Source organism: Pinus tabuliformis, chromosome 2_1, assembly GCF_031772625.1.
Source record: "Pinus tabuliformis cultivar Carrire ecotype Pingquan chromosome 2_1, CPIR1, whole genome shotgun sequence".
Taxonomy (NCBI): Eukaryota; Viridiplantae; Streptophyta; class Pinopsida; order Pinales; family Pinaceae; genus Pinus; species Pinus tabuliformis.
Genome location: NC_142299.1, coordinates 517,024,121 through 517,039,405, shown reverse-complemented (window position 1 = coordinate 517,039,405; position 15,285 = coordinate 517,024,121). Strand labels below are relative to the sequence as shown.

Sequence of the window (15,285 nt, the reverse complement as noted above, 5' to 3'; positions counted from 1 at the left end):
AGCAAAGGAAATTTTCATTCAGACCAGAAGTTTAATCTATCAGAAAATGGTTATTTGTAAAGTAATAGCCTTCTATACATGTCAAAGTGAACATGCCAGTAGGCATGAAATGTGTTTATGCTCTTTAATATTGTTGCAGACAGAAGTTCAAGGTGCAAAGAGACATGCCCAACTTATCCAAGCAAAACTCGGTTCTTTATCAAGAAAATAATTAATTTCTTTAAAAAATAGTCATTTCAAATTGCACCTCTTAAACATATCATCCAGTTTTTGTAGATCTCTCCAGTCTTCCCTTCTCTGACTAAGTTGGTCTTCCAGTCTTAATTCCTGAGAAGTGAACGACCATAATTAAATTGTGGTGTGAAACAGTTACACCTATTCTGAACGCATAAATATCATTAAAAACCTACTGTACCAGCCACCTTGACTGATAACTGTTTGAAAGCCGACATTTCCCTTAATTTAAGCATGAAAACATCTCCATTAAGTTATATTTTATCACATTGTAGTATAAGAAGCATTTCCTTAAGAATATGCATACATACAGAAAGATCTCTAACCTTATACTTGCAATTTTCTCCTATTAACATGCAACTTTCACGCCTTTTATTATCATCCCAATTGGCCTCCTCCATTTTCAAATGCTCAAGTTCTTTTTCCTGCAAATACAATTAGACAGTACTCTTATTTCAGCAGTCCAAACATAGAAGTATTCAGTTTCGAGAGAACTACTGAACCAATCCCTTAGTTTTAGGCATTTATCTTCCACAACGGATCAAGATAATGTATATCCTTCACAGAATATATCAAGGAAAACATAGTATAGAAATGACAACAAAGATCCTTAATAACCTTTCTTTAGTTTAATAGGCTGTTATGAATTCAGACCTGCACTTGAAATTCTTAACAAAAAATACATGAAAATTTTCAGAAATACTAAAACATTTATATAAGCATATCCATGTCTGAAATGTGATTTAACAAGTGCCTAATCTACAGAGAAACTTCAATATCTAACAAAGCTATAGGCTATAGCCAATAATCTTGCATACTGCCATTGTAGAGACAAACAATTTTACTCCAAAGAATAATTGAAACAATTTTTTCACTAGTAAAAGACTTATATAATCATCTTTGTGCCTCAAATGTGATTCAAAATTGCCAAATCTATGGAAAAACATCAATATCACTCAGATTGATGGCCCATATAACTTCAATAGCACTAATATAAACCCTTCAAATGTTACATGAAATGCTTATTTAGTTTTATACACATCTTGAAACACCACCCTTCTTAAACAAAAGCATAAGCCTTTAGCAACTCTCAATTATTTGAATGAAGTTAGCATCCATAATTATAAATATGCCAAAAAAACCCATAAAGTGCACCCTTCACTTTTTCCAACAGACAGTGGGAAACTTATGCATTCCCATGGTTCTCTATGTTATAGCAATATCTTGCACCCTATTGAAAAGCCTCAACAAGAGACCAGGACAATGAGTAACAAAGAGAGAGTAACCAGTGTCACCTGAGCAATATCTCCCCACATTTTAGTGATGGGCACAACACAACACAAGGGAGCCTTCCCAAGTAGATCATAGGGATCAAATAACCCACGTAAGCTAAGCTAAGAGCTCCCTAAGGATTCTACAATGATTACCACTAAGAGATGATATTATGCAATTAGGGTTTTAGATGGATTTTAAAGGTAATTTCCGTATTTGAGTTCAAAGAGTCCTATGGCTCTTCCGGGAGCTTAGATTAACATATATAGGCTCAATGGTGGTCCACAAACACACACAATCAAGAGATTACAGTTGGCTGAAGTAAACTAGCGTCAAAAAACACAAATTGAAACAGCAGCAAAACTAGCCTTGGAAACTATGATAATAAAATGAAAATTAAAAGGCTACAATAAGAGTAAATAAGACAATTACTTACAACAATTTTCTGTGCTTAAAGAACGAGTATGATTCGTGCCCAGAGAAAATCACGATTTTCAGACACGTGTCCGCCGAATAGCAACCCATGGGCTTGATAAAAGCCATAATTCGGCTTGCATTTCTCCATATGCATTCGTTGTTTGGGTGTTGTGGGACTATGGGATCAACCAGCAAAGGAAATAAGAGTATTTTGGAGGTGATTCAAGCTACAAGAAAGTGGATTTCCCTTACAGTTTTTTCAAGTTTTGCTACAACAGTCTACTTGTCCATTTTGTTTTCATGTACAGACTTACAGTAGTGCATTTTTTCTTTATTTTTACATCATTCATAGCTCAATCAAGGGCAGCAGGGAAGGGGTAAAAGAAGTGGACGAGTGTCCCCATTGGTAACGCCTCTTTCAATTTCATCAGTCTGCCAGTCCAGGGCAGAGACAATGGTGTATGTGCACACCAACCTTCATCTTATTTACAGGCAAAGGAAGGAGTGGTTGAAGGGAAAGACAAAGATGTGGGATGTGTTTCTTCATGATAAGGGTTTAGACACCAGTGTTGAGTTGGCATTGGCCAACTTGGATCTTAATGAGCCAGTGCTAGAGCATGTCCTTTTTGATGATGGTGATACTCTTGAGGGATCATCCTCCACACCAACAGATGCATAGATTACATTGGACGCAGAGGAGGATGCAGAAAAGAGCAATGGTGGTACTGATGTTGATTTTGATGTTGATGAGCTATAGGCATAGCCTATAGCCTGTTGGCAGCAGCCTATGAGATTCTTCCTTCCAATTATATGGTTCCAGGTTCTAGTGTCTACCTTGTTTTGTATTTTCTATTTTCCATTGGCATACCTAGTACGCAGTCCTTAGGTATCAGTGCCTATGTAATATATTTTGATTTTGACGACTTAATGAGAACACTGCAGTTTACAATTAATTTTTTGTGTATGTCCAATGTCAATTTATTGTATTCGTCATTGATGTAGTAGCAAGAGCTAGTTGTAAACTTGTATCATTGATGAATCATGGTTTTATGCATAATGTTACAATGTAAAAGTATGCTTGAATTTGTCTTATCATGAGAATTTGTGTAATATCTATTTTTTTAATATATATATATATATAGATAATGTGTCATGTGTCGGAGGGTCTCTTTGTCCCGCGTCTGACTCTCGTATTTGTGTGTCTTGTGCGTCCCGTATCCACGTGTCTAGTGACTTAGACCAAAGATGTCAACCCTAAAAAAAAGACTAAAAATGCAATTTAAATGATAATTTAGGTTTGCAAATGTCTCAATTCAATTTATAACCATAGGGCAATAACATCCAATGTAATAAAAAATTAAAACAGAAGATTTTGTTGTTACTAAACCCTAATAATCAGCTTGGGGCGAATGGATACTAGGGAGAGGACTAGTGCCACAGAGGGAGAGGACTAGGAGTCAAGGATTAACACACTTAGAGAAAGTGGATTAGATCAAGATTCAAAGAACTAAGGTAAGCACAATCATTGTCCCCAGGTTTCGAATCAATGTTCTCAATCTTCAAGGATGAGATAAGGCAAGGAGCCCACTTGCTCCTTCCTCAAAGACATTGAAGAAAGGTTTGTCAAAAGGAGATAATAAAGAAGACAAAACAAGTGCCCTTACTTAGTTTATCGTGCATTCATCCGAGCTTCACAATGATCTATCCAAGAAAAGAGTGCATCCTCCAAAGAGGTCACTCGACTCATGTTGATTTGGGGTAGCATCGGATGTGCTCTAAGCCTCAAATCTTGCAGAGAGGCTTGGACATATGTATTCCTAAGAACCCAGAAAGCATTTTGGGAAATTCCACCCAGAAGTGATTTTATTAAAATAATAAATATTTATAATGGGATCCCTAAGTCTAAACTTAGGAAAATTAAAATATTAATGGCTATTAATCTAATCAGGGGTGAAACTTCTAGAAAAACACACGAATCAAGACAAAACAATCTGAGCCTTTGATTATGATTTAATCTAGGCTGTTGGTTGTCCAACAGGAAGATATAAGAAGGGGCTTGAGGGTCATTTGGAAAATACACTAAGAGATCAAGGAAATCGATTTTTCTAAAGTGAGAAGTTCTCAGGAAGAAAACTGATTGAGGAGATTTCCTACAACAGAGGGGCAATGAGAATCCAGAAGAAGGAATTTCCGAAGAGTACGAGGCAGAGGGAGAATAAAAAGACGTCCAGAGGAAGGTTGACGTTGGCCCACGCAGTGCTGACACAGAGGCAACACAGTCCTTGAGGGGAAGTCGAGTTTCCTGCTAAGGGAAGTCGAATTTCAGTTGTCGAAAGCCGGATGTGAGTTTGGGAGGCAGAAGGTCGATTTTCTCAGCTAGCAGAGGATCCAGAAGAGGTACAACGTAATACCCAGGAGGGGTGACGCAGAAACTGTCAGAAGTTCTGTGCAAAGGCCACGCAGAGGGTTGACACAAAGCCTCCAAATCAACAAGATCAATCACTGATTCTCCAACGACAGGGTGAGATCATTTCACCAGTGCTTTGTTCAGTATTCTCTCTATATTGGATTGCTAGTTGAGCATCCTAGAATTGTACTTAGATTTTCTCCTGCATAATAATAAAACCATCAGAGTTGCTGCACTGGTTTTCCCGCATTGGATTTTTGTTAATTTTAGGTAAGTTCTATGCTTATAGAAAATTTACTTCAATTTTCCATATTAGCTTAATATCAATTCCAAATTAGCAATCACATTTAGCATGATAGTAAAATGAAGATAGAACATAAACATAAATCGCAGAAGACAAGCCAAGACAAGAGGACACAAGATGTGGCGCTAGCAAGGGACAAACCCCAATGTGGGGAAACCCTTGATCAATTCTTCCTATATGTTCTTCAATAGTTCAGCTAAGAGAGAGAGAGATAGTGCATATACATTAGAAGTCAACACTTTGACTTGACAAGATAAGAGCATAGATCTTCTCTAAGAAGATGTCACTTGAGGTAGTTGATATGGACTCAGGTGACTCCATCACCTTACTATACATATCACAGTGTTGCACCATGTTGCACCATCATACCATGTCCATCATCACTGAGCTGCACCATGCAACACTATTGTTGAGTTGTACCCCATCATTATACTCTATCTCTCTTTCTTTGTTGAACTATTGAAGAATATATAAGAAGAATTGATCAAGGGTTTCCCCACATTGGGGTTTGTCCCTTGTTGGAGCCACATCTTGTGTCCTCTTGTCTTCTACCGTTTATGTTTATGTTATATCTGCATTTTACTATCATGTTGATGCGATTGCTAATCTGGATATGGATAGAGAAATTGAAGTAAAATTGCTCTAAAGCATAGAACATACCATTGTTTCCTAAATTTAACAACGTATGGTATGAGCCACATAAAAATCCTTGTTGAGGTTGTAGCATAATGGGTTGTGAGTCCATGGACACTTGCTTGAGAAAAATTTAAAGAACTTGCAAGACTTTGTTGTTGATTTGATGAACCCCTCTGGTTGGCTCGTTGAACAACCTGATGCATGGAATTGTTGAATCCATCTAGACTAGATGTATTATGGGTACCATGACATGGATGGACTTGTTGCATGTAGCACAATTGAAGCTGGAAATATAGCTGATTTGTGAAGTTGGTTGCTAATCTATTTGATCTTTTTTTTGACAAGCAAGTTGTTGATGTTTGGTTTTGTGAGAAGCCACTTATTGTGTGTTGGATTTGACTATGACACGCTTTTCTATTGATAAGCAAGTCGTTAATGTTTGCTTCTGTGAGAAACCACTTGTTGTTTGTTAGATTCAACTATGGTTGTTGATGTTTGTAGTGAGAAGCCCCAGCTAAAGATGAATGAATAGTTGGACATTGTTGTCTACTGGAATGGTTCATAAAGTTTTGAAGTCCGCCATGTCTACTTTTTCATTGTTGAGTTGGTTGATGATGATTATGTGAATGGCTAAGAATCTCGTTGGAGACAAACCATTGATTGATAGCATCATAAATCTTCCTTAGGCTGTGTGTCTAGATACCTATGGATTGGTCGAGAAGATCGTCTCTCCCTTAGGCTATGAGCCGGGATACCAATGAGTCTAGTCGAGGAGGTTGATTCCTGAAGTGATCTCTCCCTTAGGTGTTAACCAGGAGACTTGTGGTTTGGTCAGGCAGATTAATCTTGAGTTCCCACCCTTAAGTTGCGGTCAGGAAACCTATGGTTTAGTCGGGAAGGATGAGTTTCCTCCCTTAGGTTGTAGGTCGAGAGACCTTGTTTTTGGTCAGGGAGATAGGGATTCCTCCCTTAGACTGTGGGTCAAGATAACTTGTTTGTGGTTGGCGAGATGTACCCTGTGCATATGATTGGTTTGGCCTCATTGAGTGATTGGATTCTATGTATCTTTCCTTATGATGAAATTGATGATCTCTCCCTTAAGCTGTGCATTGGGAGACCTATGGATTGGTCAGGGAGAATGATCTTGATTAAGAGAGAGACATGTACATGTGATCTCTCCCTTAGGTTGTGCACGGGGAGACCTTTGGATTGGTCAAGGAGATCAATCTTGAGAGAGAATAAAAAGTACCTCCCTAGCTAAGAGGGAGTGTTGGAGAATATGGTAGCCATAATCGATATTTTCATCATGTAAAGAAATGGAAAATTTAAATTTTGAATTTTGCCTAGTAAAATATTCAAGTCATCCTCATTATTATTTAAGTTGGTTGGGCCCCTAAGAGACACAGATTCGACCCCCTATGAAATCTATATAAAGGAGATCATCTCTCCTCATTTGCACACATCAATTGTCTCTTGGTTATCTTTGATCTAGCGAACTTGGGAGCAAAAGAAGACGGCCGAAATCTGAAGAAAGGATTGACACTTTACTTGGTATCTCTCTTGTCCCTGGTTACTGGTTTGGCTATAATTTTGCAATTGTTACCTCTGATGTATTGATGAATCTAGAACTCTCTCCCTCTCTCTCTCTCTCTCTCTCTCTCTCACATAAGGAAAGAATTTTCTAGGTTTTCCCCTTGTGGGTTTTGCCTGGCCTCGAGCCTAATTTCTGTGTCTCTTGTCTCATGGTTATTTTTTACTGCTCTATCTTGTTTAATGGTTGATATTTTTCTTTTGTATAACTGCTTGAGGATTCTTGAATAAATGTCATATGGATTTAATGCTAACTTATCATTGGAAGTTGTTATAATAATGAAGAAAAATTATTTCTACGCTGATGCCCTAAAAATTTAACACTCCTCATTCAAGTCATTTTCCATTTCAGAAAAAGATTTTTTGGAAAACTCTTGCAGAAGAGTCTAGGGTTTTGGAAACCCTACTTGCAGATTGCTAGTTTCGGTGTTGATGCAATACACCCTAGCTATTTGGACAGCGAAATCACTCAGATTTCACCATTTTGCTTCACTGGAAAAGAAGATTTGAGGAAGATAAATGAGGTAACAGTGTTATCAGTTGAATTTACCTTCTAATATCTGGTTTTCCATATATCTACTTGCAGGCTGAGAGTATACTTTTGGAGGGACGAGTTGGTGATAAAACCAGATGGTAGAGCTCCCTTAAAGAGGCCAAGTTATGCCATATTAGAGTGTTGAGTTCCAGAGCTTGAAAGAACCATGAACTTGATGGAAAAACAGGTTGAATCCCATCACCAAAAGAGGTCGAGTTCAATTATTCAAAGGGAAGAGTATCACAGTGTGGGCTGCTGGTTGAATATTCATTATATTGGGGTCGAGTTGGACTAAATAGACCGAGTTTCATTGCTGATAGGGACTGTGTAACTCCTCCTACACTGGTGGAGTATATTCATGGAGGAAAAGGAGTTGAACAGTTCTTAGTTAAGGGACAAATCCTCATTTTGTTTGTTGTACGTGCCACCATATTCTACAGCCATTCAAGGCCAAGTTTCCATGTTGGAAATATTACTACTGCATACTGATTTATGGCCTGAAGGTTGAAAGGGTCGCCATCATTATCATTACTAAAGGCAACAGATATGAAACAGTTGAAGCAAACTCAAGTTCCTTACCTTTTTGTTATGTACAGACTTTATATCGGCTATTAAATCTAAGATATATCACTTTATTTGCATGTAACAGTGTTTATATATCTTTGGGGTGTTTTAAGAATGGTGTGTAGGTGATTTAAAATGTTTTTATGAGCTTTGTTTGGCACTATATATATCTTATGTTGAACAAATTACAAAAACTACACCTACAGTAATATGCTAACAAACTGTTTGACGAAAACTCTCATTGAAGTCTTCATTAAAAACTCAGTCATTTGTTGGGAAATTTAAGTTACTTCTAGAGAAGTATCTTACAAATTCCTTGTGTGCCTTGCACTTCACGCCAACACCCAATGTATCGTTCGGTCGATAAGTCTTGTCGTGTACGACTTACCTTCGTTTCACTGTAGCATATGTTCCATTCGCACGACACCCGCCCTCGTGCGGAGCCTGTCGCATAGCTAACTTGCCCTTGGTTACTTTTGCCTGACACCCTTGGTCGTTCCCCTTAGGCGTCCTTGCACGACTCGTCTAACTCGTCCGTCGTTACGTCTAGAAGACTAGTTGAGAGGAAAAATTGAGGTCATTAATCAAGCTGAGTTGGCCCATAGAAAAGTGTGAGTTGAAGGTGACTTGAGGGGGGCATGTGGCAAGGCCACTCCCACTCCCTCAACGCATGGCCCCAATGATCCCACATGCAATGCCACTTGGGCTCATACACAGCTCATCTCCTAGTACGCATTGCCTCTTTGAGAACTCATGTCCCTCTTAGGATCAGAGTATTGTTGCCTTGGGATCTCCCTCGACACTTGGGAATTCATTTCGACATTGGGATCATCAAATTCTTGAGATCTTCACCCATTTTCTCATAAATTGTAATGCTTGCCTCTTGTGCAAGCTAAGACAGAAGCTTGAGAGCTTGGCGAATTGCTGCTGCTTTGTAATTGTTCTATCTTTGGTTAATAAAAGAAGCTTTTTGAGGCTTACGAAGGTGCGACTTGTGCACTTTGGTTGGAGCTTTCATGAGGTAATCGTGTTGTTGTTTCAATTCTATTGCTTTGAGTTTGTATTGTAGGCCTTAATACGGGCATTGTTGTCCACAGCAAAACACAAACAACTGTTGTTTGTCTTCCTGTTAGTTTGTATTATTGAAATTGAAATTTACATATCTTAGTCCCTTAATCTTCTTCCCGATCAAGTTCTCCACAAGAGCATTCAAATCTTCAAACCAATGAAAGACCTCACACTTAGCCTTCAGGAAGTATATCCATGTCTTCCTGGAATAGTCATATATGAATGTCAAAAGTAACAAGACCCAGTGATTGATTCTACTGACATAGGACCACATATATTTGAATGAACCAAGTCCAATATCTACTTGGACCTTAACAGTCCACAATAATTAATTGATTTTAATTATTGTACTTTTCCTAAGTTAGACTTAGGAAAAAAGTCATAAATCACTTAATCCACCAAGCTAAGTTGCAGGAAACGTGGCCCTAGGGGGCGTTTCGCCAGGGGAAACGAAACGAAACGCGTTTCCCCGTACCGTACGGCCTGGAAACGCGTTTCCGGCCGTACGGCCACGTTTCCCGAAATGGAAACGTGGCCGTACGGCCGGAAACGCGTTTCCAGGCCGTACGGGCCACGTTTCCCCCAAAAAAACATTTGTTTTTTAATTTTTTTTTTCTAATGTAGATCTCTTACATTTGTTTGCCCTAGTGTTGATATGCAGTTCATGGTAATGTTAAATTCTTAAAGTAAAAGTGATATTCTCCTTTATTTTTCATTTTCATCCTTTTACTTAAATTTTTAACATTACCATGAAATGACTCAGGATGTTTGAGAGTGGTTTCGCCGTCATTGGATTTCATATGGAGAAAGTAGAATTTTAGATCTTACTCAAAATCCAGCAGACTTATCTGTTTTTCAGGATTTCAGGATTGGGGGGATTTCAATGTTTCCATTGGATTTTATCATGTACTAGGGTATGGAACTTGTATTTAATCGAGAGAACAAAGCCCTCTATGCAGGGGAGACTCCCAATAATCAAGAGAATGTAGGGTACTAGGGTATGAAACTTGTATTTAATCAAGAGCACTAAGGTCATTCGACTATGTAGGAGGAGACACCCAATCAACCACGAGACAAAAAGTTAGAAATTTCTCGTGGCTGATTTTGGATATTTCTATTTTCATTATGTGATTATTCATGAGTAAATGTGATGTAAATTTAGATACTTATAGTCTATGCATTGACAATTGACAATTTTATCATAATGTAATAAATTAGAATGTATCATATATGCTTTATGATTGCACATATTTCTTAAATTCCTAATATATATATATATATATATATATATATATATATATATATATATATATATATATATATATATATATTCGCGTTTCCCCGTTTCCAAAATTTGGGGAGGTCGCGTTTCGTATCGCTTCCCGTTTCGGAAACTCGTACCCGTTTCCCCGTTTCGTGCAACCTTGCCACCAAGCAACCACCTAAAGAGGCAATCAACCATCTACTCCATGCTAAGACGCCAAGCTCATGTAGAAGATCTTTTGAATCTACCAACAACTTCAATATTTCCACCCCGCTTATTATTCTCAAACAATTCATACCACTACTACAACTATTTGTCTTGTTAGAGCTTACCCTTCAAAGATCAACTAAAACCTCCACTACATAGCCTTAGCAAACCTACTCAACAAGATCCCCCCCATCTTTTGTTAGAGAAGAGCCAACCTAAAAAGAGAGGAAGAGCAACAAAATTGAGAGTGGGTGACCATCCTAAGTTGCACAAAACTAACACCTTTGTGATTGGGACCTTACACTTTACGGGTGCTAAATTTTGTTGTCACAATGTTGGTTTAGCAATTCAATGGTTAAATTAATACATTTAATTATCTTGGAGGTTTATGGCTTGAGCACCGAACTTCACTTGAGAGTTGTTCACACTTGTAAGTACTACTTGGAAGTTATTTGAGGCTCTATTATGGAAATTTGCACTCCTAGAAACAGTTTCCAAAGCATTCATAATTATTTTATCAATGAATAGCTGGCACACACTTTCTCTCCTTGTACTTGTGGTTTGGTGGGATTCCCTGATGGTATTTAGAAACAACACATGGTTTTCGCATAGATATTGTGTATAAATTCCTTGTAGATTCAAACTGCTAATTGTAATATGCTAAAACAATAGACTTGAATCTACTCTACTCATCAGTGAAAACAATTAAACGATCGTGAAATCATGAAGCATACAAGAGAAAGAATTCAATCAACACATAACACAATGATTTCCTGGGGAAAGCCACAACTAAAAACCCCCAATATCTGTATATTGCATTAGTCAGAAAATATGAGAAGATTACAATGCTTTGCTCAAGCTTGAGCAACCTCTGCACTATCTCTATCTGTCTCACTGCTTCCTAGACAAGCCATGGCCAACACTTAGCTAATTTCCTAGTCTTCCAAGCTCCTACTTCCTTGTGTTGTTCAATGAGGAATTAGGCCCCTATTTAATAGGAATTTTCCTCCATTGGATTGTGCAATTCCTTTAGGTCAATTCTCTGACGACATGCACCACATGTACAATTTGGATGATCATACAATTGATAGTACATTGTCCCCGAACTCCAATCTCAACGGGTCTTTCTCAAATCTGACATGCATGAGTCATTTATGAGTGAATCGTCAGTTTTCTAGTTGATCACTTCAGGCAGCACCACATTGCACTTCAAGCAACACCATACTCGACTACAGGCAGCATCACACTACTAGACCTCCCACTAGTTTCTCCATCAATTGGAACTAATTTCACTGACTTTAACTCAGTTAAACTGAATTAATTAATTACAACTCAAAATAAATGCAACCAAGGCTCCTATAATGTAGGAGACGCTCTACATGACTCAAGTTAGACCCTCAACTCGAATTAACAAAGCTAACTAAGTCAAATTAACTTAGTTAACTGATACAAGTTGTCATGAGATGTGGAATTACAATTTTATTCCCAATTTAATTCAAGGACAAAATTAAATCAGAATTTTCTTGGTGTTATTTTCAACATTTCTTGTTGCAATTTTCAACACTCCCTCTCAACAAGAAATGGATTCACATCTATCTTGATCCAATACCTTTGGAATGTTCTGCTTGCAACACTTGTCATTGTTGTTGTTGCTACTACAACATCTGCAACTGAAAAGCATCCAAAAAAACACAAAATCACTGAATCAACTGTGTCTGCAACTGTCTTCTAGGAAAATTGTTATGTTGTTGACTTTGTTGTTGAACCTCCTGCTCTGTTGTCAACGTTGCTCTACAATACTCAGTATTTGACCAACACTGATCCTCTTGCTACTGAATATTGTGGCCCCCCGTAGCAAAGTAATGATCCATGAGGCAAAAAACACCTCAATGGACCCTACCCAAATTTTTGCACTCTTGGGACTATTGCTTCACATCGCCCCACCTCTCACCTGGAGGTATGGTTGCATGTGCTCCCTCTGCCCACTTGGCTCGAATTTCCCCCTACTGGAGGCCTCTGCCTGAGTGGATGTCTCCACTCGACCTCCTCTTTGCTTCTCCAATTGTGGTTTCTCCACAAATTGCTAAGGTTGCTTCTGAGCCTGCATGTTGAGAGGTAATTCATGCTCCCTCTCAACCACCAAGTCTCTAACCTTCATCTTGCCCCTGAAGGCTTTGCATCAATGTTGCACTAATCGTTATCGGGATAATATCGGCGCAAGGAAAAAAACGGAAAAACTCGTTTGGTACAAAAATATTCATTGTTTTTCAATTTTTTTAATATCTAAACCATCTACAACATAAAATAAATACATTGACACATAAATATGATAAAAGAACTAATATATCAGATGTTTAATATCATTTCTCGTGCTAAAATCACACATAACAGTGAATCATGTCCTGAATAGTAAGTCCTGACTCCTGAGTCCCAACTCAACCTCAAAATATCAACAAAAAATATAATAATGTATCTCATATCATGAGTCATAATGTCATATACAATGAAATGAACCAAATAACTAAAGCCTAATACTACTGATTTCCTTTGCCCCTCTAGATGTAGATGTCGGTGGAGTTGGCGGCCCAGACTATGGAGTCTGTTGTGCTCTAGAAGCTGAAGAACTAGGAGCTACAGGAGGTAGACCACGTCCTCTACATGTGACAGGGGTAGCTTGGGTCACCTCCTCCTCCTCAAAAAAAAAAAAAAAAAATCCCACGATTTTTTCCCAAAGTGATTTTTTTCGGAAAAATTGGGTTAAAAAAAAAAACGAGTACTAAGCGCAATTTTATCTTTTTGTTGAAAATATCGCGATTATACGATAATATCACGATTTTAACAACACTGCTTTGCATGCATCTTGTACCTCAAATGCATCCAGGTTCTTGACTCGCACACCAATCTGCTTCACTTGTCATGTGGCAATGTGACTAAGAAAAACGTTTCCTTTGCTAAATATTACATCATAGCCACGGTTTTCCAATACACGACAGAAACAAGATTCTTCTTTAGTCCTGTAATAAACAACACATTTGTGAGTCTAAGAGGGGAGCCAAACTCCCTCTGAAACTTAATTGTACCAATATCGGTCGCATTATACCTCTCATCGTCTCCAAACTCAATGTTCTGCCTGAGGTCTTTCTCCTCCAAGTCACTGAAGAGATCTCTATTACCCGTCATATGGAACAAGCCACCGTTGTCGAGATACCACATGCTTCCCATTATAGTGCTTGCCATGCATGCAATGAGGGTAAAATCAAGTTCGAATTATGAAGCTAGAGATTCACATGTTTCTGCTACGGCAGGCTCATTCTTGCTTGCCTTCTTCTGTGGACATTTCATGGCATAGTGCCTTAACTTGTGACAGTGAAAACACTTAATGTTTGACAAGTCCTTCTTCTTGCCCTCCTTACCTTGGGACTTCTTTCCCTTGGCTTTCATTTTTTGCTGACTAATGCAAAATCCTCTTCCACTTCTTTAGGTGAGATCCCATCTCTGGTGTTCTGCCGAATCTGTTCTTGCACCAAGTCAGACCACAAACGCTCCCACTCCACTAGAAACTGTAACATCAACACTTCTAAGCTCATCTCGACATTGGGTGAAGTTGGTCAAGTACTTTGGTATTATGTCGGCCTTCTCCATCTTGATTTTTCTGAGCTTGCCCTTCAGTGCCAGCGTCCTGTGGTCACTGTTGTTTTGAAACAAGTCGGTCGAGGCCTTCCACATCGCATATGGAGTCTCCTTACCATCGAGGTTTGAGACAATATGATCTCGAACACCTTTTAGGATAATCCTTCTCGCCTTTGCCACACACTTTCTCCACTCTGCCAGATCTTGAACATCAACTGTTGGAGGCTTAGGAATATCTTAGTCTATGAATTCCTTAAGCCCATTGTCTTCCAACACTGCCTCCATCCTGTCCTTTCAAGCAATATAGTTTGAACTACCTCAAACCCTCAAGGGCATACTCAAATCTCGATCTGTAGAACAACATTCTGCTGGCTCTGAAGTATGATATTGCAAATTCAATTTCACCTGCAAAAGACAAACTCGTATTCTCCTCTTCTAGAGTGATTTCTGCTCTGATACCATGTAGAAATTCCTTGTAGATTCAAACTACTATTTGTAATATGCTAAAACAATAGACTTGAATCTACTCTACTCATCAGCAGAAACAATTAAAAGATCGCGAAATCACAAAGTATACAAGAGAAAGAATTCAATCAACACATAACACAAGGATTTCATCGAGAAAGCCACACCAAAAAACCCCTGCTATCTGTATATTGCATTAGTCAAAAAATATGAGAAGATTACAATTCTTTGCTCAAACCCGAGCAACCTCTGCACTATCTCTATCTGTTTCATTGCTTCCTAGACAAACCTTGGCCAATACTTAGCCAATTTCTTGGCCTTCAAAGCTCCTACTTCCTTACGTTGTTTAATGAGGAATTAGGCCCCTATTTAATAGGAATTTTCCTCCATTGGATTGCGCAATTCCTTTAGGTCACTCCTCTGACGACATGCACCACATGTACAATTTGGATGATCATACAATTGATAGTACATTGTCCCTAAACTCCAATCTCAACTGAGTCTTTCTCAGATCTGACATGCATGAGTTATTTATGAGTGAATCATCAGTTTACTGGTTGATCAGTTCAAGCAGCACCACAATGCACTTCAGGCAACACCCCACTCGACTGCAGGCAACACCAGACTACTAGACCTCCCACTAGTTCCTCCATCAGTTGGAACTAGTCTACTGACTTTAACTCAATTAAACT

General features: G+C 38.5%; 1 protein-coding gene across 1 annotated transcript in view; it reads right to left on the bottom strand.

Annotated features, from left to right (window-relative positions):
• Positions 1-231: 231 nt before the first annotated feature.
• Positions 232-15,285, bottom strand: part of LOC149201224 (uncharacterized) — a 102,381-nt gene continuing 87,327 nt past the window's right edge. Inside the window, exons 8-9 of the mRNA XM_089401228.1 lie at positions 561-659; positions 232-327 (exon numbers count right to left, since the gene is read on the bottom strand). Coding sequence (XP_089257354.1) covers positions 232-327; positions 561-659 — 195 coding nt within the window. The remainder of the gene's footprint in view (positions 328-560; positions 660-15,285) is intronic.